The 26,285-nt window shown below is 44.3% G+C and overlaps 1 protein-coding gene across 1 annotated transcript; it reads left to right on the top strand.

Moving 5' to 3' along the window:
• The first annotated feature begins 302 nt into the window (after positions 1 to 302).
• Positions 303 to 16,452, top strand: tmc8 (transmembrane channel-like 8). The gene is given in 16 exon segments (NM_001165335.1): positions 303 to 498; positions 4,211 to 4,454; positions 4,880 to 5,028; positions 5,810 to 5,944; positions 6,045 to 6,097; positions 6,547 to 6,686; positions 7,620 to 7,767; positions 8,264 to 8,431; positions 12,883 to 13,034; positions 13,245 to 13,314; positions 13,435 to 13,532; positions 13,838 to 14,024; positions 14,164 to 14,294; positions 14,576 to 14,731; positions 14,958 to 15,036; positions 15,281 to 16,452. Coding segments are annotated over 16 exon segments (2,184 nt in total). The 5' UTR covers positions 303 to 449; the 3' UTR covers positions 15,506 to 16,452.
• Positions 16,453 to 26,285: the final 9,833 nt, after the last annotated feature.

The raw sequence follows: 26,285 nt of genomic DNA, 5'->3' as shown, positions 1-26,285 counted from the left end.
CCTAGTCCAGCCAGGCCTGTTAGCAGTGTGTATGTATGTAAGTGTGAATTTGTGTGTCTGCGTGTGTGTGTGTGTCTTCGTTCTCAACAACAGACTCAATAACGCAACACCCATCTCTGTTTCCTGTCATGTGATTTCCTGAGACCTGTCGACAGAAGCTGCAGCTTAGCCACAGGTCTTATATCAGTTCTAAAACATGAAGTAACAAGTCAACTTATAGGGGAGGATGACGTATCTAAGGTAGAGGGGAGAGAGAGAGACACAGAGAGAGAGAGGGAGAGAAGGAAACAGAGAGGGGCTGATGCCAGGCTGATATTGGGTGAGGAGTGTGTGAATGTGTGTTTGAAGGGAGCTCTGAGTGAATGTGTGCATATGAGTGTGTGTGCGAGCATGTGTGTGTAAGATCAGGAAGCGGAACACAGTAGAGACCTAGAAGACCTTGAAGAAAGATGGAGGACAAAGAATGCAACAGCGGTGGCTTCATGAGGCTCCTATCAGGTAAACGTGTGTGTGTGTGTGTGTGTGTGTGTGTGTGTGTGTGTGTGTGTGTGTGTGTGTGTGTGTGTGTGTGTGTGTGTGTGTGTGTGTGTGTGTGTGTGCCACTTCCATCTTTTATGTGTTACACCCCCTCAGTTGATAGAACTAACTATCTAGCTGTTTAACTTCAGTTGATAGAACTAACTATCTAGCTGTTTAACTTCAGTTAATAGAACTAACTATCTAGCTGTTTAACTTCAGTTAATAGAACTAACTATCTAGTTGTTTAACTTCAGTTAATAGAACTAACTATCTAGCTGTTTAACTTCAGTTAATAGAACTAACTATCTAGCTGTTTAACTTCAGTTAATAGAACTAGGTATCTAGCTGTTTAACTTCAGATGTATGAAGATTTCATTAAAGACAATGTGACACAGTCAAGCCACTGATATCTGGCTTTTATGTCATTTGAATTTGAATTTATAATAAACAGACTACAATGGAACGGTTTGTTTGTTATAATCAACGGCTGAATATGCAGCTTTAAACTTTCAGTTTTCAGAGAGATGTGTGTGTGTGTGTGAGAGAGAGAGAACCTTGTCTACTTCCTCTTGTTAGGTCAGTTGTTGTTTTGTTGGTTCGTTTTTTAGATCAGCTCTGAAATTAGCATATAGAATTGAATTCTATCAAATAATATCAGTTGCATCATTTTCTTTATTTATTAATTACTTTTTTTCCTATCCCATCCCCCCTGGTTGGAGGACTTGGTGGAAACATAAAAATTCAATACGTATAGTTATATAATATATACTGAACAAAAATATAAACACAACATGTTAATTAAGTGTTGGTCGCATTTTTCATGAGCTGAAATAAAAGATCCCAGAAATGTTCCATATGCACAAAAATCGTATTTCTCTAAAATGTTGTGCACAAATGTGTTTACGTCCCTGTTAGTGAGCATTTCTCCTTTGCCAAGATAATCCATCCACCTGACAGGTCTTACATATCAAGAAGCTGATTAAACAGCATGATCAGTACACAGGTGCACCTTGTGCTGGGGTCAATAAAAGGCCACTCCAAATGTGCTGTTGTGTCACACAGTGCAATGCTACAGATGTCTCAAGTTTTGAGGGAGTGTGCAATTGGCATGCTGACTGCAGGAATGTCCATCAGAGCTTTTGCCAGAGAATTTAATGTTAATTTCTCTACCATAAGCCACCTCCAACATCATTTTAGAGAATTTGGCAGTACATCCCAACCGGCCTCACAACCGCAGACCACGTGTAACCACGCCAACCCAGGTCCTCCACATCCGGCTTCTTCACCTGCGAGATAGTCTCCATCCCTCTCTCTCTACCTCTTACTTCACCCTCACTCACTCTCTTCAGCCCTTCATAGATGCTCTCCTCCCTTCTCCCTCTATCCATCAACCTCTTCATCCCCTCCATGGACAAGAGCTGTAGCTCCATCCTTCCATAGATGAGTCTCTCTCCCCTTTGCTCATTCTGTTTAATTTGTATAACATTTTTGGGTACTTTTACCCCTTTTTCTCCCCATTTTTATGGTATCCAATTGGTAGTTAACGTCTTGTTCCATCGCTGCAACACCCGTACGGACTCGGGAGAGGCAAAGGTTGAGAGCCATGCATCCTCCAAAACACGACCCTGCCAAGCCACACTGCTCCCTTAACCCGGAAGCCAGCCGCACCAATGTGTCGGAAGAAACACCGTACAACTGGCGACCCCAGTCAGCGTGCAAGCGCCCGGCCCGCCAAAAGGAGTCGCTATAGCGCGATGGGACAAGGACATCCCGGCTGGTCAAACCCTCCCCTAACCTGGACGACGCTGGGCCAATTATGTGCCGCTTCATGGGTTTCCCGGGCGCGGCCGGCTGCGACACAGCCTGGGATCAAACCCGGGTCTGTAGTGACGCCTCTAGCACAGCGATGCAGTGCCTTAGACCGATGAGCCACCCCTCCCTGCTCATTCTGTCTCACTCTATCCGTCCCTCTCTCCATCCCTCTCTCCATCCCTCTCTCCATCCCTCTATCCATCATTTATCCATCATGTCATTTACAAAATAGCCTCCAACACTCTACTCAGCAAATTGGATGCAGTCTATCACAGTGCCATCCGTTTTGTCACCAAAGCCCCATATACTACTCATCATTGCGACCTGTATGCTCTTGTTGGCTGGTCCTCGCTACATATTCGTCGCCAAACCCACTGGGTCCAGATCATCTATATAAGCCTTCGCTAGGTAAAGCCCTGCCTTATCTCAGCTCACTGGTCACCATAGCAACACCCACCCGTAGCACACGCTCCAGCAGTTATATTTCACTGGTCACCCCCAAACCCAACAACTCCTTTGGCTGCCTTTCCTTCCAGTTCTCTGCTGCCAATGACTGGAACGAATTGCAAAAATCACTGAAAGTTGGAGACTTATATCTCCCTCACTAACTTCAAGCATCGGCTGTCAGAGCAGCTTACTGATCGGTGTAGCTGTTCACAGCCCATCTGTAAATAGCCCATCCAACCAACTACCTACCTCATCCCCATACTTGTTTTTTGTTTTTTTTCTGCTCTTTTGCACACCAGTATTTCTACTTGCACATCCTCATCTGCACATCTATCACTCCAGTGTTAATTGCTAAATTGTAATTACTTTGCCACTATGGCCTATTTATTGCCTTACCTCCTTACTTCATTTGCACACACTTTATACAGATTTTCTATTGGGTTATTGACTGTATGTTTGTTTATCCCATGTGTAACTCTGTGTTGTTGTTTTTGTCGCACTGCTTTGCTTTATCTTGTCCAGGTTGCAGTTGTAAATGAGAACTTGTTCTCAACTGGCCTACCTGGTTAAATAAAGGTGAAATAAATAAATAAAAATAAAATATCTTTCTCCGTCCCTCTCGCCGTCCCTCTCTCCGTCCCTCTCTCCGTCCCTCTCTCCGTTCCTCTATCCATCCCTCTCTCCATTCCTCTATCCATCCCCCTCTCCATCCCCCTCTCCGTCCCTCTATCCGTCCCTCTCTCCATCCCTCTCTCCATCCCTCTATCCATCCCCCTCTCCATCCCCCTCTCCGTCCCTCTCCCCATCCCTCTATCCGTCCCTCTCTCCATCCCTCTCTCCATCTTTCTCTCCATCCCTCTATCCATCCCTCTCTACATTCCTCTATCCGTCCCCCTCTCCGTCCCCCTCTCCGTCCCCCTATCCGTCCCTCTCTCCGTCCCTCTCTCCGTCCCTCTCTCCATTCCTCTATCCATCCCCCTCTCCATCCCTCTCCCCATCCCTCTCCCCATCCCTCTATCCATCCCTCTCTCCATCCCTCTATCCATCCCTCTATCCATTCCTCTATCCATCCCTCTCCCCGTCCCTCTCCCCGTCCCTCTCTCCGTCCCTCTATCCGTCCCTCTCTCCGTCCCTCTCTCCATCCCTCTCCCATCCCTCTCTCCATCCCTCTCTCCATCCCTCTCCCCCTCTCCGTCCCTCTCTCCACCCCTCTATCCATCCCTCTCTCCGTTCCTCTATCATCCCTCTCTCCATCCCTCTTTCCATCCCTCTCTCCATCCCTCTCTCCGTCCCTCTCTCCATCCCTCTCTCCATCCCTCTCCCATCCCTCTCCCCGTCCCTCTCTCCATCCCTCTCTCCATCCCTCTCTCCGTCCCTCTCCCCGTCCCTCTCTCCATCCCTCTCTCCATCCCTCTCTCCACCCCCCCAATAGAGGAGAGCTGTAGCTCCACTGTGACAGGCGAGTCGTGTGTCAACTACCAGACTGAGATCTTCAACCAGCTCCCCAGCTCTCTGGCCCGACGACGGACCCACCACCACCACCAGGACAGGGGGACCATAGAGACATCGCACCCAGTAGAGAAGCACCCTGAACTGGCAGGAGAAGCCAGAGACAGGGCCTCTACCCAGCCGATCAGGAGCCTGCCGGTCTGTATGCAGAGGAAGAGAGAGGCAAGGTGAGTGATCGAGAGGTTGTGTGGAGAGATCACATGAACACACGAACTCACCCTCGCACGCACGCACGCACACACGCACGCACGCACGCACGCACGCACGCACGCACGCACGCACGCACGCACGCACACACACACACACACACACACACACACACACACACACACACACACACACACACACACACACACAGGTGTCGCACACACGTACAAATATTCACCAAACTGTTGCAAGAATAAGGGTCACGGAGGCAGTGTTGCAAGTTGCTTTGCCATTCTCTGTTTCAGTGTTTATGTTATCATAGAAGGTAGAGTGAGAGAGTTGGGTGTGTGTGGATATGGATGTGTGTGACGCAGCTGTATAATGATACAAGATATAGGATTTAAAAAAATACTTGCTGGTAAGAGGTGTGTCATCTGTCAATCAGGGACCTGAGGCACCTGCAGACGCGTACTGTTGGCCGATGGGAGTCATGGAAACGGAACCAGAGAATAAACAGGAAGAGGCTTGGGGAGCAGGTGGGCGAGGCAATGTCAAGGCTTTTGCCATGGAGCAGCACCCTCCACACCATTGAAGGTGAGAGGGAGAGGGAGAGGGAGAGGGAGAGGGAGAGGGAGAGGGAGAGGGAGAGGGATTGGGAGTGGGAGTGCGTGTGTGTGTGTTGCTCAACCCCACCTCAAACTTGTATATCAAACAGACCATTTCAAAAATGCTTGCTATTTCCTCATAAAACATGATGTGATCTCCCTGAGGACGATGAGCTGGCCAATCAGCGGTCTAGAAGTGGATGGGCTGGCCAATCAGCAGTCTACTTGCATTAATACTTTTTTTATGACCAGTATACGCCCACACCATTCAGACACAGAAAAGCATCTTTTTAACACATATAATTACCATATTTGGGAAGGAAAACAATTTCACTCATATTGTAAGTAATTATAGGTCATATTTCATAGAAATGTGAAAATACTGGACAGTTACTTTAAGGCATGCAAATACTGAGGCACGTTCAGCATGGCACAACGTTTTGGAGTTTTCAGATAGAAATATATTACGTAGAACTAACATGCAACGTTCGACAGCGTTTGGCAACTGAACACTCCAAAACGTTGTGCCATGCCATGCCATGCCATTCTCATGCCTCAGGATTTGCATGCTTTAAAGTAACTGTTCAGTGTTTCCACATTTCTATGAAATATGATCTATAATTACTTACAATGTGAGTGAAATAGTTTTCCTTCCCAAACATGGTAATTATGTGTGTTAAAAAGCAGATTTTCTGTGTCTGAATGGTGTGGGCGTATATCGGTAATATATACCTGCTGCACCACCACCACCATCTCTCTCTCCCCTCCAGGTAGATTCGGTGTAGGCGTGAAGGCTTATTTTGTCTTCCTGAGATATTTGGTTTACCTGAACCTGCTCCTGTGTCTGGTCATAGGAGGGACTATACTCATACCCACAGTCGTCTATGACAGCGATGCTGACAGAGGTATGTGGGTAATACATTGTTATAATGTGCCGGATGTATGCGTTGTTGTGGTAAAAAGGCCATAGATTTAGTTGACAGTTGCTCTGTGATGTGGTTGCAGGACTACTGAGGTTCGAGGGCAATGACTCGGTTTTGGACTTCTTCGTTGGTTCGGTGAGTGTGTGTCTGTGTGTGTGTGTGTGTCTGTGTGTGTACATGTGTGTGTGTGTATTTGTGAATAGCAGTGGAGGCTGCTGAGGGGAGGACGGCTCATGGTAATGGCTGGAACGGAATAAATGGAATGGCATGAAACCATGTGTCTGACGTATTTGATACCATTCCACTAGTTCCACTTCAGTCATTACCACGAGCCCTGTCCTCCCCAACTAAGGTGCCACCAACCTCCTGTGGTGTACAGTGTATGTGATTTAACCCTCCTTCTCCCTCTCTCTCCTCTCTCTCTTCCTCTTGATCTCCCTCCCTCCCTCCCTCCCTCCCTCCCTCCCTCCCTCCCTCCCTCCCTCCCTCCCTCCCTCCCTCCCTCCCTCCCTCCCTCCCTCCCTCCCTCCCTCCCTCCCTCCCTCCCTCCCTCCCTCCCTCCCTCTCTTCCCTCCCTCCTCCAGGGTTTTCTAGAACGTTCTCCAGTATTCTATGGGTTCTATGCACGTAGTTCTCTGGACCTGCTGTGTCTGAACACGCCCCTCCTCTTCCTCCTCGGAACCCTCACCGTCCTCATCCTCAGTCTGGTCATGGTGGTCCGCAGGTCAGACACACACACACACACACACACACACACACACACACACACACACACACACACACACACACACACACACACACACACACACACACAGAATTTCGCTACACTCGCAATAACATTTGCTAACCATGTGTATGCTACAAATAACATTTTATTTGATGTTGTTTTACTATCCTTGTGGGAAACAAACAAACAATTGATTCCCCTTCAAAATCCTATTTTCCCTAACCCCAAACCCCTAACCTAATCCTTAACCTAACCCTAACCCTAACCTTAACCATAAACCCCTAACCCTAAGCATAACCCCTAACCCTAATTGTAACCCTAACCCCCTAAGCCTAAAATCGCTTTTTTCCTTGTGGGGACCGGCAAAATGTACCGACCTGTCAGAATTTTCTTTGTTTTACTATCCTTGTGAGGACACACACACACACACACACACACACACACACAACACACACACACACACACACACACACACACACACACACACACACACACACACACACACACACACACACACACACACACACACACTGTCCCTCTAGCCCCGCCGGCAGGGGTGGGCAATTCCAGTCCTCGGGGCCCTTATTGGTGTCACAGTTTTGACCCAGCTCATGATCTTCAGCTGTGTTTGCTAGGGATGGAGAAAAAGTGTGACACCAATCAGGACTGGAGTTGCCCACCCTTGCGGAGTAGCCCATGCCTCCACCAATCAAATGCTTTTACATTTGTAAGGAGTAGTGAATGAGTGCACACTTCAGGAGGAAGGAGAGATAAAGGAGAGGTAAAGGAGAGATTATTGGGACGCAGCCAAAGATACGCAGTTAAAGATGTGTCCACAGGGAGGACACAGTAGGGTTTATTTAGCGAAAGCTACTGGACCAAAGTTGTAAAGTCTGTTTTTTTACCATTCTCATCACCTCTTTTAAACAGGACGGTTGTAGGCTACAAGCACACGTGGTTGCTAGGCAACCGCTACAACATCCACATGAGCTACAAGGTGTTCTGTGGGTGGGACTTCTGTATCCAGGACCCCGAGGTCGCCGACCTCAAACTCAGCTTCATCAGGAATGAACTGAAGGTTAGGGGTGGTAGTCAATCTCTTTCAACTAACTTTATCCTCTCTCTCTCTCTCTCTCTCTCTCTCTCTCTCTCTCTCTCTCTCTCTCTCTCTCTCTCATGATTGTTCTGTATCCCTTCCTCTGTCTTGCTCTTTCACAAAGTGAGTTCACACAGACTACCTCTCTCTCTCTCTCTCTCTCAGTTGGGCAACTCTTTAATTTACAATACCTACAAAGGTTCTGCTTCTTCATTCTCTCTCCTTCTTTATCTTTATATTTGACACTCGTTCTCCTTTCTGTTATATTCTTTTTTTTTGTTTTCCCCCTCCCTCCCTCTCCCTCTCCCTCTCCCCTCCCTCTCCCTCCCCCTCTCCCCTCCCTCTCCCTCTCCCTCCCTCCCCCCTCCCCTCCCTCTCCCTCTCTCACTCCCTCCCTCCCCCCTCCCTCCCTCTCCCCTCCCCCTCCCTCTCCCCTCCCCCTCCTCTCCCCTCCCTCTCCCTCTCCCCTCCCTCCCAGTTATACTTAGAAGAGGAGAGGTTCCAACAGCGGGAAGCAAGGAGGACGTTGGGTCAGTGGGCACGGCTCTACTTCCTGCGAGGGCTGCTCCACTTCCTGGTCCTGGTTCTACTGGGCGGAGCCTTCTGTCTCATCTACCATGCCACCAAAGCCTCACAGGCTGAGAGGGTGTGTGTTAGTTATAGATTTAAACAGGCTGACAGGGTGTGTGTTAGTTATAGATTTAAACAGGCTGAGAGGGTGTGTGTTAGTTATAGATTTAAACAGGCTGACAGGGTGTGTGTGTGTTAGTTATAGATTTAAACAGGCTGAGAGGGTGTGTGTGTGTTAGTTATAGATTTAAACAGGCTGAGAGGGTGTGTGTTAGTTATAGATTTAAACAGGCTGACAGGGTGTGTGTTAGTTATAGATTTAAACAGGCTGACAGGGTGTGTGTTAGTTATAGATTTAAACAGGCTGACAGGGTGTGTGTGTGTTAGTTATAGATTTAAACAGGCTGACAGGGTGTGTGTTAGTTATAGATTTAAACAGGCTGACAGGGTGTGTGTTAGTTATAGATTTAAACAGGCTGAGAGGGTGTGTGTTAGTTATAGATTTAAACAGGCTGACAGGGTGTGTGTTAGTTATAGATTTAAACAGGCTGACAGGGTGTGTGTTAGTTATAGATTTAAACAGGCTGAGAGGGTGTGTGTTAGTTATAGATTTAAACAGGCTGACAGGGTGTGTGTTAGTTATAGATTTAAACAGGCTGAGAGGGTGTGTGTTAGTTATAGATTTAAACAGGCTGACAGGGTGTGTGTTAGTTATAGATTTAAACAGGCTGACAGGGTGTGTGTTAGTTATAGATTTAAACAGGCTGAGAGGGTGTGTGTTAGTTATAGATTTAAACAGGCTGACAGGGTGTGTGTTAGTTATAGATTTAAACAGGCTGACAGGGTGTGTGTTAGTTATAGATTTAAACAGGCTGACAGGGTGTGTGTGTGTTAGTTATAGATTTAAACAGGCTGACAGGGTGTGTGTTAGTTATAGATTTAAACAGGCTGACAGGGTGTGTGTTAGTTATAGATTTAAACAGGCTGAGAGGGTGTGTGTTAGTTATAGATTTAAACAGGCTGACAGGGTGTGTGTTAGTTATAGATTTAAACAGGCTGACAGGGTGTGTGTTAGTTATAGATTTAAACAGGCTGACAGGGTGTGTGTGTGTTAGTTATAGATTTAAATAGGCTGACAGGGTGTGTGTTAGTTATAGATTTAAACAGGCTGAGAGGGTGTGTGTTAGTTATAGATTTAAATAGGCTGACAGGGTGTGTGTGTGTTAGTTATAGATTTAAATAGGCTGACAGGGTGTGTGTTAGTTATAGATTTAAATAGGCTGACAGGGTGTGTGTTAGTTATAGATTTAAACAGGCTGACAGGGTGTGTGTTAGTTATAGATTTAAACAGGCTGAGAGGGTGTGTGTTAGTTATAGATTTAAACAGGCTGACAGGGTGTGTGTGTGTTAGTTATAGATTTAAACAGGCTGACAGGGTGTGTGTGTGTTAGTTATAGATTTAAACAGGCTGAGAGGGTGTGTGTTAGTTATAGATTTAAACAGGCTGACAGGGTGTGTGTTAGTTATAGATTTAAACAGGCTGACAGGGTGTGTGTTAGTTATAGATTTAAACAGGCTGAGAGGGTGTGTGTTAGTTATAGATTTAAACAGGCTGACAGGGTGTGTGTGTGTTAGTTATAGATTTAAACAGGCTGACAGGGTGTGTGTGTGTTAGTTATAGATTTAAACAGGCTGAGAGGGTGTGTGTTAGTTATAGATTTAAACAGGCTGACAGGGTGTGTGTTAGTTATAGATTTAAACAGGCTGACAGGGTGTGTGTTAGTTATAGATTTAAACAGGCTGACAGGGTGTGTGTTAGTTATAGATTTAAACAGGCTGACAGGGTGTGTGTTAGTTATAGATTTAAACAGGCTGAGAGGGTGTGTGTTAGTTATAGATTTAAACAGGCTGAGAGGGTGTGTGTTAGTTATAGATTTAAACAGGCTGACAGGGTGTGTGTTAGTTATAGATTTAAACAGGCTGACAGGGTGTGTGTTAGTTATAGATTTAAACAGGCTGACAGGGTGTGTGTTAGTTATAGATTTAAACAGGCTGACAGGGTGTGTGTTAGTTATAGATTTAAACAGGCTGAGAGGGTGTGTGTTAGTTATAGATTTAAACAGGCTGACAGGGTGTGTGTTAGTTATAGATTTAAACAGGCTGACAGGGTGTGTGTTAGTTATAGATTTAAATAGGCTGAGAGGGTGTGTGTTAGTTATAGATTTAAACAGGCTGAGAGGGTGTGTGTTAGTTATAGATTTAAACAGGCTGAGAGGGTGTGTGTTAGTTATAGATTTAAACAGGCTGACAGGGTGTGTGTTAGTTATAGATTTAAACAGGCTGAGAGGGTGTGTGTTAGTTATAGATTTAAATAGGCTGAGAGGGTGTGTGTTAGTTATAGATTTAAACAGGCTGAGAGGGTGTGTGTTAGTTATAGATTTAAACAGGCTGAGAGGGTGTGTGTTAGTTATAGATTTAAACAGGCTGACAGGGTGTGTGTTAGTTATAGATTTAAACAGGCTGACAGGGTGTGTGTTAGTTATAGATTTAAACAGGCTGACAGGGTGTGTGTTAGTTATAGATTTAAACAGGCTGAGAGGGTGTGTGTTAGTTATAGATTTAAACAGGCTGACAGGGTGTGTGTGTGTTAGTTATAGATTTAAACAGGCTGAGAGGGTGTGTGTGTGTTAGTTATAGATTTAAACAGGCTGACAGGGTGTGTGTTAGTTATAGATTTAAACAGGCTGAGAGGGTGTGTGTTAGTTATAGATTTAAACAGGCTGAGAGGGTGTGTGTTAGTTATAGATTTAAACAGGCTGACAGGGTGTGTGTTAGTTATAGATTTAAACAGGCTGACAGGGTGTGTGTTAGTTATAGATTTAAATAGGCTGAGAGGGTGTGTGTTAGTTATAGATTTAAACAGGCTGAGAGGGTGTGTGTTAGTTATAGATTTAAACAGGCTGAGAGGGTGTGTGTTAGTTATAGATTTAAACAGGCTGACAGGGTGTGTGTGTGTTAGTTATAGATTTAAACAGGCTGACAGGGTGTGTGTTAGTTATAGATTTAAACAGGCTGAGAGGGTGTGTGTTAGTTATAGATTTAAACAGGCTGACAGGGTGTGTGTTAGTTATAGATTTAAACAGGCTGAGAGGGTGTGTGTTAGTTATAGATTTAAACAGGCTGACAGGGTGTGTGTTAGTTATAGATTTAAACAGGCTGAGAGGGTGTGTGTTAGTTATAGATTTAAACAGGCTGAGAGGGTGTGTGTGTGTTAGTTATAGATTTAAACAGGCTGACAGGGTGTGTGTGTGTTAGTTATAGATTTAAACAGGCTGAGAGGGTGTGTGTTAGTTATAGATTTAAACAGGCTGACAGGGTGTGTGTTAGTTATAGATTTAAACAGGCTGACAGGGTGTGTGTGTGTTAGTTATAGATTTAAACAGGCTGAGAGGGTGTGTGTTAGTTATAGATTTAAACAGGCTGAGAGGGTGTGTGTTAGTTATAGATTTAAACAGGCTGACAGGGTGTGTGTTAGTTATAGATTTAAATAGGCTGACAGGGTGTGTGTTAGTTATAGATTTAAACAGGCTGACAGGGTGTGTGTTAGTTATAGATTTAAACAGGCTGACAGGGTGTGTGTTAGTTATAGATTTAAACAGGCTGACAGGGTGTGTGTTAGTTATAGATTTAAACAGGCTGACAGGGTGTGTGTTAGTTATAGATTTAAACAGGCTGACAGGGTGTGTGTTAGTTATAGATTTAAACAGGCTGACAGGGTGTGTGTGTGTGCGTGTGCATGTATTACTTACTTATAGATTAATTAGTTAGTCAATTTATCAGGTTCATTATTTTGGCATCCTTTAAAACCCCTCCCCCTCCTGCTCAACCCCCCCTCCCCGTCTCTCTCCCCCTCCCCGTCTCTCCCCCCCTCCCCGTCTCTCTCCCCCTCCCCTCCCCGTCTCTCTCCCCCTCCCCGTCTCTCTCCCCCTCCCCGTCTCTCCCCCCCTCCCCGTCTCTCTCCCCCTCCCCGTCTCCCCCCCCCCTCCCCGTCTCTCCCCCCCTCCCCGTCTCTCCCCCCTCTCCCCGTCTCTCTCCCCGTCTCTCCCCCCCTCCCCGTCTCTCCCCCCTCCCCGTCTCTCCCCCCCTCCCCTCCCCGTCTCTCTCCCCCTCCCCGTCTCTCTCCCCCTCCCCGTCTCTCCCCCCCTCCCCGTCTCTCTCCCCCTCCCCGTCTCTCCCCCCCTCCCCGTCTCTCTCCCCCTCCCCGTCTCTTCCCCCTCTCCCCGTCTCTCTCCCCGTCTCTCCCCCCCTCCCCGTCTCTCTCCCCCTCCCCGTCTCTCTCCCCCTCCCCGTCTCTCCCCCCCTCCCCGTCTCTCTCCCCCTCCCCGTCTCTCCCCCCTCCCTGTCTCTCTCCCCCTCCCCATCTCTCTCCCCCTCCTGCTCAACCCCCCCTCCCCGTCTCTCTCCCCCTCTCCCCGTCTCTCTCCCCCTCTCCCCGTCTCTCTCCCCGTCTTTCTCCCCCTCTCTCAGAGTGGAGACTATTTGATCCTCACGGTGCTTTTCCAGTACCTTCCTCCCATCGTCATCACCCTGGTCAACTTCTTCCTGCCTCACGTCTTCCGCCATATCTCTTCCTTCGAGGATTACTCCATCACCACCCAGGTCAATGCTACCCTCGTCAGGTAGGAGCATAAATGTCCAATCTTTATTGGTACACCAAATCATCATCATCATCATCATCATCATCATCATCATCATCATCAATAAATAAATATTGATAATCACTGAAGTTCTCTCTTCATCATCTTAATTCTTAAAATTTCTCCTTCTCCTCCTCCTCCTCCTTCTCTTCCTCCTCCTCCTGCTCCTCCTCCTCCTATTCTTGCCCCCAGGAGTATCTTCCTGAAGTTGGCCAGTCTGGGGATGTATCTCTTCTTCCTCTTCCAAAACAGCCAACAGGATGTGAGTTATAACGACTAACCATTGTTGACAACTACAGATCATATTGACATATTGACAGACCTTTGGCACTAAATGGGCTTCATCTACAGTAAATGGACGTCATACTCTGTGTGTCCTCAGTGTTGGGAGAATCAGTTTGGTAAAGAGATGTACAAGCTCGCTGTGTTCGATTTCCTCGCCTGTTTCTGCAACACCTTCTTCATCGCCTATCCTAGAAAGTAAGTTCATATTCTGCTTTCTGAAGGAGTATTTCTGATGAAAACTTATTTGGCCCGATGGAACAGAGCACTTGTGGAACCCTCGCCTTCACCTGTCCAATCATCTCAGATCAGTTCATACTGCAGCCAGTTTTGGGGTCCAGCAACTGTCAACTCAACAACTTAGCTGTCGCATCAAGGGATCCAAACCTCTTGACAAGGTTGCCAGGTGTTGGGTTGCTACAATACTTTAACTATGTAATGTGTGTTTTGGATGTTTTCTAGCAGTATCCTTCATCTTGTCGTCCCTTCATCCCTCCTCGCAGGTGGTTGGTGGACAGGTACCCATCGTCTTGGCTGGCGCGGTTGTCGGGGAAACAGCATTTCCTGATCCCGTTCAATGTTCTAGACCTGGTGTACAGTCAGACGGTCACATGGGTAGGACTGTTCTACTGTCCCATGCTGCCATTTATAGAGACAGTCAAACTGATGGCCATTTTTTACATCAAGAAGGTGAGTGTTGTTGTTATTTACACAACTCTTTCTCTCAACAAATCATCTCTCACTGTTTCATTTCTCACTTCTGACTTGCTCTCTCTCTCTCTCTCCCTCTCTCTCCCTCTCTCTCCCCCTCATCCCCTCCTCTTCCCAGTTGACAGTTCTCCAGTGCTGTGTTCCGGCCCAGAGAATGTTCCGTGCCTCTAGTTCTTCAGTTCTGTTCCACTTCATGTTACTACTGGGTCTCATCATGGCAGTCATCACCCTCGGAAGTAACCTACACAAGTAAGACCTCCCTCCTCTCTCTTCTCTTTCACTCCTGTTTCACTCTTGTTTCACTCTACTAGAATCTCCCTCCAACAGTAAGACCTCCCTCCTCTCTTTCTCTTCTCTTTCACTCCTGTTTCACTCCTGTTTCACTCTACTAGAATCACCCTCCACCAGTAATTATGAAAGAAATAGAAACGGATCATAAATTACTCCTCTGGTTCCTTGAGTCTGATTCCTCTCAAGGCTTCTTCCTATCCACAAAGCACTGTACTTGTTCTCCCCCCCCCCCCCCCCAGGTTCGAACCTTCCTCCAGCTGTGGTCCATTCGTGGGTAGCGCTACAGTGTTTAATGTAACAGCTGTGTGTGTGGACAGTCTACCAGGACCGGCCCAGTCCACCCTGAGATACCTGTCCTCAGAGGCCTTCGTTCTGCCGGTGATACTGGCGCAGATGTAGGTGATATAGATCATATACACATACACACACACATACACACACACACCGGCCTGCCACCCACTGCTACTGGCTCAGAGGTGCAATACGTGAAATAGAACCTGACTCCTCTCATAGATACTGTTTCTTACAGATCATAGAAATAAAATGAATGGAACATGACACCTTCCTGTTGCCATGGATGTAAATGTTACAGATCGTATATCATCTTACCATTTTCCCCAGTGTTGTCCTGACCTCCTTTGAGTCGCGGAGGAGAGCCAATGGAAAAGCCATCGAGAGACTGAAGGACATGCTGGTGATGGTAGGTTACCTACTGATAACATTATTAGTTAAGCCTAATCCAGCTGCTGAGGATAGGTTTGTGTCTTCATAGTAAGACAGTTCAAATAGTGCAATACATTCATTCATGCGCTCTCTCTCTCTCTCTCTCTCTCTCTCTCTCTCTCTCTCTCTCTCTCTCTCTTCTTTCTTTCTCTCTCTTTCTTTCTTTCTTTCTTTCTTTCTCTCTCTCTTTCTCTCTCTCTTTCTCTGTGTTTCTCCCCCAGAGCACCTCAGATAAGCATTTTCTGCTGAAGCAGCACACTCTCTCACTCAGACGCCAGAAGAAAACCTTCAAGGCCCCCACCACTGTTTCAGGCACTAGAGAGGGCAGCCCTACCACCATGAAAGACCCCTCAGCAGGCATTGGAGAGGACAGCCATATCGCTCAACTGAAGGACCCCTCTGCACAGCCTACAGGCGATGACATAAAGATAGATAGAGGACTCTAGTGCCCAAAAGCCAGTTTTGGCATGTGCAGCGACATTTGGGACTTTCACCATTCGGAAGTAGTCAACTGAGTGGAACTACCTATGGTTTAAGGAACATGATTCCATCCAGGTCATCAGGAGGGTTCAACCAAAGAATTATACTTGTGAGGAAACATTCCATAACTGCAGGTAGCTGTAAATTGCCAACCTTGGCTTTATACCTGTTCAAACAATACACTCTAGGTGGCAGTATGTACCCTTTCAGTTTGTTTACCAACTCATAGAAGTAGTAGAAGAAGAAAATTAACTACTTCGAAATGAAGATTGCCTCAATGGCTCTTCCCATGCTACCACAGACGCCCTATTGGGACAGATACACTGTTGTGTTCTCTAACTATCTCTATGCAGCCCAGAGAGATAGAAATAGAGCCCACCACCTATCATTGTGTCAAATGCACCCTCTATCCAACTCTATGGAGCAGACATAGCCAAATGGCACCATATTCCATATTTAGATCACAAAAGTAGTAGTAGATGTGACCTTTGAGCTTTTTGTCACTCCCTAACATTCAGGGTTTACTGCTCTGGGCTCTACCTAAATGTCATATACAGTATTAAGAACAACAAGAGTAAAGTTACAGTACTAGTGTTACTGTACTGATGTGTTTAGTGGCTATGATGCAGTTGTAAAAGCTTAACTCTCAGGTATGTGGTATCATTGGGGATGATGTTGCTATATAGGCTGTACCTGTAAACAGCGTTAAGGACAGAGTACTACTAATGTGTACTGATAGAATACAGATGTGTTTAATGGTTTTAAATAAACATGTAAAAGCTCTTACTATGAAGTAGATGTTGTTTCTGCAACAGCTTGAGTTTTTTTTTAAATACATATTTTACATTTGATCATATACTGTTTTTAAATGTGAACTTCTATGAATGAAGTTATAAAAAAGCTTCTATTAAAAGGCTGTGTTATGTCATTCACTGTTCTGTTGTTGTTGTTGTTGTTCACTGTTCTGTTGTTGTTGTTGTTCACTGTTCTGTTGTTGTTGTCATTCACTGTTCTGTTGTTGTTGTTGTTGTTCACTGTTCTGTTGTTGTTGTTGTTGTTCACTGTTCTGTTGTTGTTGTTGTTCACTGTTCTGTTGTTGTTGTTGTTCACTGTTCTGTTGTTGTTGTCATTCACTGTTCTGTTGTTGTTGTTGTTGTTCACTGTTCTGTTGTTGTTGTTGTTGTTCACTGTTCTGTTGTTGTTGTTGTTCACTGTTCTGTTGTTGTTGTTGTTCACTGTTCTGTTGTTGTTGTCATTCACTGTTCTGTTGTTGTTGTTGTTGTTCACTGTTCTGTTGTTGTTGTTGTTGTTCACTGTTCTGTTGTTGTTGTTCACTGTTCTGTTGTTGTTGTTGTTCACTGTTCTGTTGTTGTTGTCATTCACTGTTCTGTTGTTGTTGTTGTTGTTCACTGTTCTGTTGTTGTTGTTGTTCACTGTTCTGTTGTTGTTGTTGTTCACTGTTCTGTTGTTGTTGTCATTCACTGTTCTGTTGTTGTTGTTGTTGTTCACTGTTCTGTTGTTGTTGTTGTTCACTGTTCTGTTGTTGTTGTTGTTCACTGTTCTGTTGTTGTTGTTGTTCACTGTTCTGTTGTTGTTGTTGTTCACTGTTCTGTTGTTGTTGTTGTTCACTGTTCTGTTGTTGTTGTTGTTCACTGTTCTGTTGTTGTTGTTGTTCACTGTTCTGTTGTTGTTGTTGTTCACTGTTCTGTTGTTGTTGTTGTTCACTGTTCTGTTGTTGTTGTTGTTCACTGTTCTGTTGTTGTTGTTGTTCACTGTTCTGTTGTTGTTGTTGTTCACTGTTCTGTTGTTGTTGTTGTTCACTGTTCTGTTGTTGTTGTTGTTCACTGTTCTGTTGTTGTTGTTGTTGTTGTTCACTGTTCTGTTGTTGTTGTTGTTCACTGTTCTGTTGTTGTTGTTGTTCACTGTTCTGTTGTTGTTGTTGTTCACTGTTCTGTTGTTGTTGTTCACTGTTCTGTTGTTGTTTTCTCAAAACCCTGGTTCCTTCTGTCATCCATTCATAACCGTGTCTGTGAATTTAGCCTGTTGTAGTCACAGTGTGTTGTCTAGATGGACAGTATAGTTGTAGTAGGTTAGTAGTCATAGTGTGTTGTCTAGATGGACAGTATAGTTGTAGTAGGTTAGTAGTCATAGTGTGTTGTCTAGATAGACAGTATAGTTGTAGTAGGTTAGTAGTCATAGTGTTGTTTAGATGGACAGTATAATTGTAGTAGGTTAGTAGTCATAGTGTTGTCTAGATGGACAGTATAGTTGTAGTAGATTAGTAGTCATAGTGTTGTTTAGATGGACAGTATAGTTGTAGTAGGTTAGTATATATAGTGTGTTGTCTAGATAGACAGTATATTTGTAGTAGGTTAGTAGTCATAGTGTGTTGTCTAGATGGACAGTATAGTTGTAGTAGGTTAGTATATATAGTGTGTTGTCTAGATGGACAGTATACTTGTAGTAGGTTAGTAGTCATAGTGTGTTGTCTAGATAGACAGTATATTTGTAGTAGGTTAGTAGTCATAGTGTGTTGTCTAGATAGACAGTATAGTTGTAGTAGGTTAGTAGTCATAGTGTGTTGTCTAGATAGACAGTATAGTTGTAGTAGGTTAGCATATATAGTGTGTTGTCTAGATAGACAGTATATTTGTAGTAGGTTAGTAGTCATAGTGTGTTGTCAAGATAGACAGTACAGTTGTAGTAGGTTAGTAGTCATAGTGTTGTTTAGATGGACAGTATAGTTGTAGTAGGTTAGCATATATAGTGGGTTGTCTAGATAGACAGTATATTTGTAGTAGGTTAGTAGTCATAGTGTGTTGTCTAGATAGACAGTACAGTTGTAGTAGGTTAGTAGTCATAGTGTTGTTTAGATGGACAGTATAGTTGTAGTAGGTTAGTAGTCATAGTGTGTTGTCTAAATAGACAGTATATTTGTAGTAGGTTAGTAGTCATAGTGTGTTGTATAGATAGACAGTATAGTTGTAGTAGGTTAGTAGTCATAGTGTTGTTTAGATGGACAGTATTGCTGTAGTAGGTTAGTAGACATAGTGTTGTTTAGATGGACAGTATATTTGTAGTAGGTTAGTAGTCATAGTGTGTTGTCTAGATAGACAGTATATTTGTAGTAGGTTAGTAGTCATAGTGTTGTTTAGATGGACAGTATAGTTGTAGTAGGTTAATATATATAGTGTGTTGTCTAGATAGACAGTATATTTGTAGTAGGTTAGTAGTCATAGTGTGTTGTCTAGATGGACAGTATAGTTGTAGTAGGTTAGTATATATAGTGTGTTGTCTAGATGGACAGTATACTTGTAGTAGGTTAGTAGTCATAGTGTGTTGTCTAGATAGACAGTATATTTGTAGTAGGTTAGTAGTCATAGTGTGTTGTCTAGATAGACAGTATAGTTGTAGTAGGTTAGTAGTCATAGTGTTGTTTAGATGGACAGTATAGTTGTAGTAGGTTAGTAGTCATAGTGTTGTTTAGATGGACAGTATAGTTGTAGTAGGTTAGTAGTCATAGTGTTGTTTAGATGGACAGTATAGCTGTAGTAGGTTAGTAGTCATAGTGTTGTTTAGATGGACAGTATAGTTGTAGTAGGTTAGTATATATAGTGTGTTGTCTAGATAGACAGTATAGTTGTAGTAGGTTAGTAGTCATAGTGTTGTTTAGATGGACAGTATAGTTGTAGTAGGTTAGTATATATAGTGTGTTGTCTAGATAGACAGTATATTTGTAGTAGGTTAGTAGTCATAGTGTGTTGTCTAGATAGACAGTATAGTTGTAGTAGGTTAGTAGTCATAGTGTGTTGTCTAGATGGACAGTATAGTTGTAGTAGGTTAGTATATATAGTGTGTTGTCTAGATAGACAGTATAATTTGTAGTAGGTTAGTAGTCATAGTGTGTTGTCTAGATAGACAGTATAGTTGTAGTAGGTTAGTAGTCATAGTGTTGTTTAGATGGACAGTATAGTTGTAGTAGGTTAGTAGTCATAGTGTTGTTTAGATGGACAGTATAGTTGTAGTAGGTTAGTAGTCATAGTGTTGTTTAGATGGACAGTATAGTTGTAGTAGGTTAGTATATATAGTGTGTTGTCTAGATAGACAGTATATTTGTAGTAGGTTAGTAGTCATAGTGTGTTGTCTAGATAGACAGTATAGTTGTAGTAGGTTAGTAGTCATAGTGTTGTCTAGATAGACAGTATAGTTGTAGTAGGTTAGTAGTCACAGTGTTGTCTAGATGGACAGTATATTTGTAGTAGGTTAGTAGTCATAGTGTGTTGTCTAGATGGACAGTATAATTGTTTTACGTTAGTATTCATAGTGTGTTGTCTTGATAGACAGTATAATTGTAGTAGGTTAGTATTCACAGTGTGTTGTCTAGATGGACAGTATAGTTGTAGTTGTAGTAGGTTAGTAGTCATAGTGTGTTGTCTAGATAGATAGTGTAGTTGTAGTAGGTTAGTTGTCATAGTGTGTTGTCTAGATAGACAGTATAGTTGTAGTTGTAGTAGGTTAGTATTCATAGTGTGTTGTCTAGATAGACAGTATAGTTGTAGTAGGTTAGTGCTAGGTGCTCTCCCTTAATGCTGAGAAAGCATTTGATCGTGTGGAGTGGTCTTACCTATTCTTTGCTCTAAATACATTTGGTCTAGGGGACAACTTTATAAAATGGGTGAAAGTTTTATATGATGATCCTCAGGCTGCTGTCCTTACTAATGGACTAAGGTCAAATAGCTTCTCTATACACAGAGGTACCAGACAGGGCTGCCCTTTGTCCCCTCTCCTATTCGCACTTGTTATGGAACCACTGGCCGAGGCCATCAGGTTAACGCCTGCTATACAGGGGCTGCTCATTGGTGATGCTCACCATAAAATAAGCTTGTATGCTGATGATGTCCTGATATTCATCTCTAGTCCTGAGACTTCAATCACATCTCTTATTAATATTATTGAATTATTCAGCGAATTCTCAGGCTACAAGATTAACTTAACTAAATCAGAGGCTATGCCACTTGGTAACCTTCACTCTGTACCTAATACTTCTCCCCCCTTCCCGTTTAAATGGTCTCCCTCAGGTTTTACATATCTGGGTATATTTGTAACTCCTAAATTCCAACAAATGTACAAAGCCAATTTGTTCCCTTGTTTGATACAATAAGCTGGAACTCTCTTCCGATTTCATGGTTGGGTAGAATATCCCTCTTGAAAATGAACATTTTACCTAGGCTACTTTACCCAATCCAAATGATCCCAGTATCACTCTCCAATAAGGTAATAAAGGATGTAAATGGATGGTTAAGTTCCTTTATATGGAGTAAACGCAAACCAAGACTTAAGATGGCAATATTGCAGCTGCCAAGTTCTATGGGCGGCTTGGCTCTGCCCAATATCAGGTTCTATCAGTGGTGTGCCCACCTATGTTATATTTCAGACTGGATCACAAATGATGACTCCTCTATTTGGTTAGACATTGAGACTTCTCTTTCAAAATACCCCTTACAGGATCTTTTATTTTTCAGAAGTTTCAAGTCTGTAAAAGATCACTGTAATAACCCCATTACATTTAACACACTCAAAGTATGGAGGTCAGTTCAACGTTTCCTGGGAAGGTCCAAACTAACCTCTGCTCTTCCCCCAATTCTTAACAACCCAGATTTTGGCCCAGGATTGCTGGATGCTGGCTTTAACGTTTGGCTTAATAAGGGCATACGCAGACTAAATGACTTATTTGCTGATAAGATTTTATTGTCATTTGAGCAGATGGTTGAGAAATATCGACTCCCAAAGCAGGACTTTTTCCGCTTCCTACAAGTAAGAAATTATATTCTGAAGAGCACCACCTTAATTGGCAATCCTGATATGTCTGTCATTGAAAGAATGCTTTTCTTCCCACAAAGGGAAATGTCTGTAAGTCTGTTTTATGATGCTTTAAGGTCCTTTGCTGCTGTCGACACACAGAGGGTGAAACAAGTGTGGGAGAAAGAATTGTCTGTTACTATTGACGAAGAGATGTGGGTGGACATTTGGAGATATGCAAAAACAATCTCTATATGTAATCGTACTAGAGCAATTCTGTCACGTCCTGACCAGCAGATGGAGCTGTTGTAGTAGTTTGGGGGTCAGGGCGTGGCAGTCTTGTGTGTGTGTTTGAATGTTCTGTGTGTCTTGTGACTCCTGATCAGGAACAGCTGGGGATCGTTGTTCCTGATTGGGAGTCATATATGTAGGGTTGTTTGTCACTGGGGTTTGTGGGTGGTTGTTTTTGCACTGCGTTTATAGCCTGCAGAACTGTCACTGTTGTCACCGCTTTTTGTGTTATTAAGTGGATGCTTTACTCCTTAATTTTAATTAAAGATGAGTATTCACATACCTGCTGCGCCTTGGTCCATTTATGAAGACAGCCGTTACAGAACCACCCACCAAAGGACCAAGCAGCAGAAGAGGAGGAAGCCACAGGAGAGAAAAAGGGAGGAATGGACATGGGAGGACGTCCTGGACGGCAAGGGAGCCTACACCTGGGAAGAGATCCTGGCCGGAAGGGATCGCCTCCCATGGGAACAGGTGGAGGCACTCAGGAGAGAGGAGGCAGCTGGACAGAGGAACCAACATGAATGTTATGCTGGAACACGGCTGGCGAGGAAGCCGGAGAGGCACCCCCAATAAAAAAAATTGGGGGGGCACACGGATAGCTTGGCCAGGCCAGGGAAGAGCCGTAAGCCAGCTACCCGTGACTACAGGGAGGTGCGTATGAGGTGGAGGGCGCCATGTTACGCTGAGGTACGCACCATCTCGCCTATACGGATGCACAGCCCAGTTCGCCCAGTACCAGCGCCCCGCAGGTGCCAGGGCAAGGTGAGCATCGAGCCGGAAGGGGTGATGCCAACCCTGCAATCAAGACCGCCAGCGCGCCCTGTCGGTCCGGTGTTTCCCGCTAGACGCACTAGCATGGAGGTGCGTGTCTCCGCTCTGGCACGTCCAATACCAGCCCCACGCATCAGGAGTCTAGTGTGTCAGCCCAGCGTCAACAGTCACCAGAGCTGCCCGCCAGTCAACAGTCACCAGAGCTGCCCGCCAGTCAACAGTCACCAGAGCTGCCCGCCAGTCAACAGTCACCAGAGCTGCCCGCCAGTCACCAGAGCTTCCCTGAACTGCCAAGAGTCACCAGAGCTGCCCTGAACTGCCAAGAGTGGCCCTCCTGCCCTCCGGTCCAGCCCGAGTGGCCCTCCTGCCCTCCGGTCCAGCCCGAGTGGCCCTCCTGCCCTCCGGGCCAGCCCGAGTGGCCCTCCTGCCCTCCGGTCCAGCCCGAGTGGCCCTCCTGCCCTCCGGTCCAGCCCGAGTGGCCCTCCGGTCCAGCCCGAGTGGCCCTCCTGCCCTCCGGTCCAGCCCGAGTGGCCCTCCTGCCCTCCGGCCCAGCCCGAGTGGCCCTCCTGCCCTCCGGCCCAGCCCGAGTGGCCCTCCTGTCCCCCGGTCCAGCCCAAGTGGTCCGTCTGCCCGGCGCAGCTATCGGCGCCATCAAAGTGGGCGACGCCGAAGGTGGAGCGAGGTCCACGGCCTGCACCTGAGCCACGTCCAGGATAGGTGGGTTGGGGAGGGAGGGTGTAGCACAGTGCCGTCGGTGACGGCAGCCACCTTCCCTTCCCTCCCTTATTGTTTAAGGGTTAGTGTTTATGGGTTTTGTTGGGGATTTTGTTTGTTGGTGGGTTTTTTGTTGTTAGGTGCATTCCGGGGTCTGCACCTTGGGGGGGGGGGGGGTACTGTCACGTCCTGACCAGCAGATGGAGCTGTTGTAGTAGTTTGGGGGTCAGGACGTGGCAGTCTTGTGTGTGTGTTTGAATGTTCTGTGTGTCTTGTGACTCCTGATCAGGAACAGCTGGGGATCGTTGTTCCTGATTGGGAGTCATATATGTAGGAGTATGTTTGTCACTGGGGTTTGTGGGTGGTTGTTTTTGCACTGCGTTTATAGCCTGCAGAACTGTCACTGTTACCTCTTTTTGTGTTATTAAGTGGATGCTTTACTCCTTAATTTTAATTAAAGATGAGTATTCACATACCTGCTGCGCCTTGGTCCATTTATGAAGACAGCCGTTACAAATTCAATTAAGAATAATACACAGATTGCATATATCCCCAAATCGCAGACATGCTTTTAGCCCCTCTTCCTCTTCTCCTCAATGTCTTAAATGTAAAACTGATACAGGCACCCTAACACATTGTTTATGGTCATGTACCAAAATACAAAGATACTGGTCTGGTGTTCTGCAAGAAATGTAAAAGATCCTAGGGGTTGATCTAGAATTGGACCCAGTCTCTCTACTGTTAGGTCTCCCTAGTAGGCATGTTACTTTAGTAGGTAAGAGGAGGCTTTACAACATCCTTACCTTCGCAGCGAGGAAAAACATCATTTTACAGTGGATTAGTGATAAAGTTCCTTCTATTAAAGATTGGCATAAGATACTATTTGAATGGGTGCCACTGGAATATTTGACATGTACATTGCATTCTAAGACAGATCAGTTCTACAAAGTATGGGAACCTTACCTAAATTACCCAGAACCTGAAGTATCAGCTAATATGCTGCAAGGATTCTCTTAGAATGGTGATCTATGTATTTCAGAATTACACTGTACGTTCCATGTGGGGAACCCAACTTCTTGGTTTAAACTGAGCTTTTTTTGGTTTTAATTTCTGTTTGTATGTTTGTTTAAAATGTATGTATTGAGAGACGCAATGATGAGGATGGGGTGAGGGAAGTGCCGAGCGGGGAGAGGAAAATGGTGTATGTACGTGTGTGTGTGTGTGTATATATATATGCGTATGTATGTGTATATATATGTATGTGTGTGTGTATGTATGTGTATATATATATGTATGTGTGTGTGTGTGTATGTATATATATATATATATATATATAATATGTGTGTGTGTATGTATGTATGTGTGTATATGTATGTGTGAGTACTGTTTTTTGCTTTGTCTTGTTGTATCTCTTAATATGGGTGAAAATTGTGAAACAACAATAAAAATACTGTTACAAACAGTGTGTTGTCTAGATGGACAGTATAGTTGTAGTAGGTTAGTATTCATTGTGTGTTGTCTAGATGGACAGTGTAGTTGTAGTAGGTTAGTAGTCAATGTGTGTTGTCTAGATGGACAGTATAGTTGTAGTTGTAGTAGGTTAGTAGTCATAGTGTGTTGTCTAGATGGACAGTGTAGTTGTAGTAGGTTAGTAGTCACAATGTGTTGTCTAGATAGACAGTGTAGTTGTAGTAGGTTAGTAGGTTCGTAGTCACAGTGTGTTGTCTAGATAGACAGTATAGTTGTAGTAGGTTAGTCTTCATAGTGTTGTTTAGATGGACAGTATAGTTGTAGTTGTAGTAGGTTAGTAGTCATAGTGTGTTGTCTGGATGGACAGTATAGTTGTAGTAGGTTAGTCTTCATAGTGTTGTTTAGATGGACAGTATAGTTGTAGTAGGTTAGTAGTCACAGTGTGTTGTCTAGATGGACAGTATAGTTGTAGAAGGTTAGTAGTCACAGTGTGTTGTCTAGATAGACAGCATAGTTGTAGTTGTAGTAGGTTAGTAGTCATAGTGTGTCTAGATGGACAGTGTAGTTGTAGTAGGTTAGTAGTCATAGTGTGTTGTCTAGATAGACAGTATAGTTGTAGTAGGTTAGTATTCAGTGTGTTGTCTAGATGGACAGTATAGTTGTAGTAGGTTAGTATTCAGTGTGTTGTCTAGATGGACAGTATAGTTGTAGTAGGTTAGTATTCAGTGTGTTGTCTAGATAGACAGTATAGTTGTAGTTGTAGTAGGTTAGTCGTCATAGTGTGTTGTCTAGATGGACAGTATAGTTGTAGTAGGTTAGTATATATAGTGTGTTGTCTAGATAGACAGTATAGTTGTAGTAGGTTAGTATTCATAGTGTGTTGTCTAGATGGACAGTATAGTTGTAGTAGGTTAGTAGTCATAGTGTTGTTTAGATGGACAGTGTAGTGTGTAGTCATAGTGTGTTGTCTAGATGGACAGTATAGTTGTAGTTGTAGTAGGTTAGTGGTCATAGTGTGTTGTCTAGATAGACAGTATAGTTGTAGTTGTAGTAGGTTAGTAGTCATAGTGTGTTGTCTAGATGGACAGTATAGTTGTAGTAGGTTAGTAGTCATAGTGTGTTGTCTAGATGGACAGTATAGTTGTAGTAGGTTAGTGGTCATAGTGTGTTGTCTAGATGGACAGTATAGTTGTAGTAGGTTAGTGGTCATAGTGTGTTGTCTAGATGGACAGTATAATTGTAGTAGGTTAGTAGTCACAGTGTGTTGTCTAGATGGACAGTATAGTTGTAGTTGTAGTAGGTTAGTAGGTTCGTAGTCACAGTGTGTTGTCTAGATGGACGCTATAGTTGTAGTAGGTTAGTAGTCACAATGTGTTGTCTAGATAGACAGTATAGTTGTAGTAGGTTAGTCTTCATAGTGTTGTTGAGATGGACAGTATAGTTGTAGTTGTAGTAGGTTAGTAGTCATAGTGTGTTCTCTGGATGGACAGTATAGTTGTAGCAGGTTAGTAGTCATAGTGTGTTGTCTAGATGACAGTGTAGTTGTAGTAAGTTAGTAGTCATAGTGTTGTCTAGATGGACAGTATAGTTGTAGTAGGTTAGTAGTCATAGTGTGTTGTCTAGATAGACAGCATAGTTGTAGTTGTAGTAGGTTAGTAGTCATAGTGTGTTGTCTAGATAGACAGTATAGTTGTAGTA

The sequence above is a fragment of the Salmo salar genome, chromosome 02, assembly GCF_965601325.2.
Source record: "Salmo salar chromosome 02, fSalSal1, whole genome shotgun sequence".
Classification (NCBI taxonomy): domain Eukaryota; kingdom Metazoa; phylum Chordata; class Actinopteri; order Salmoniformes; family Salmonidae; genus Salmo; species Salmo salar.
This window is presented reverse-complemented; position numbering and strand designations above follow the sequence as displayed.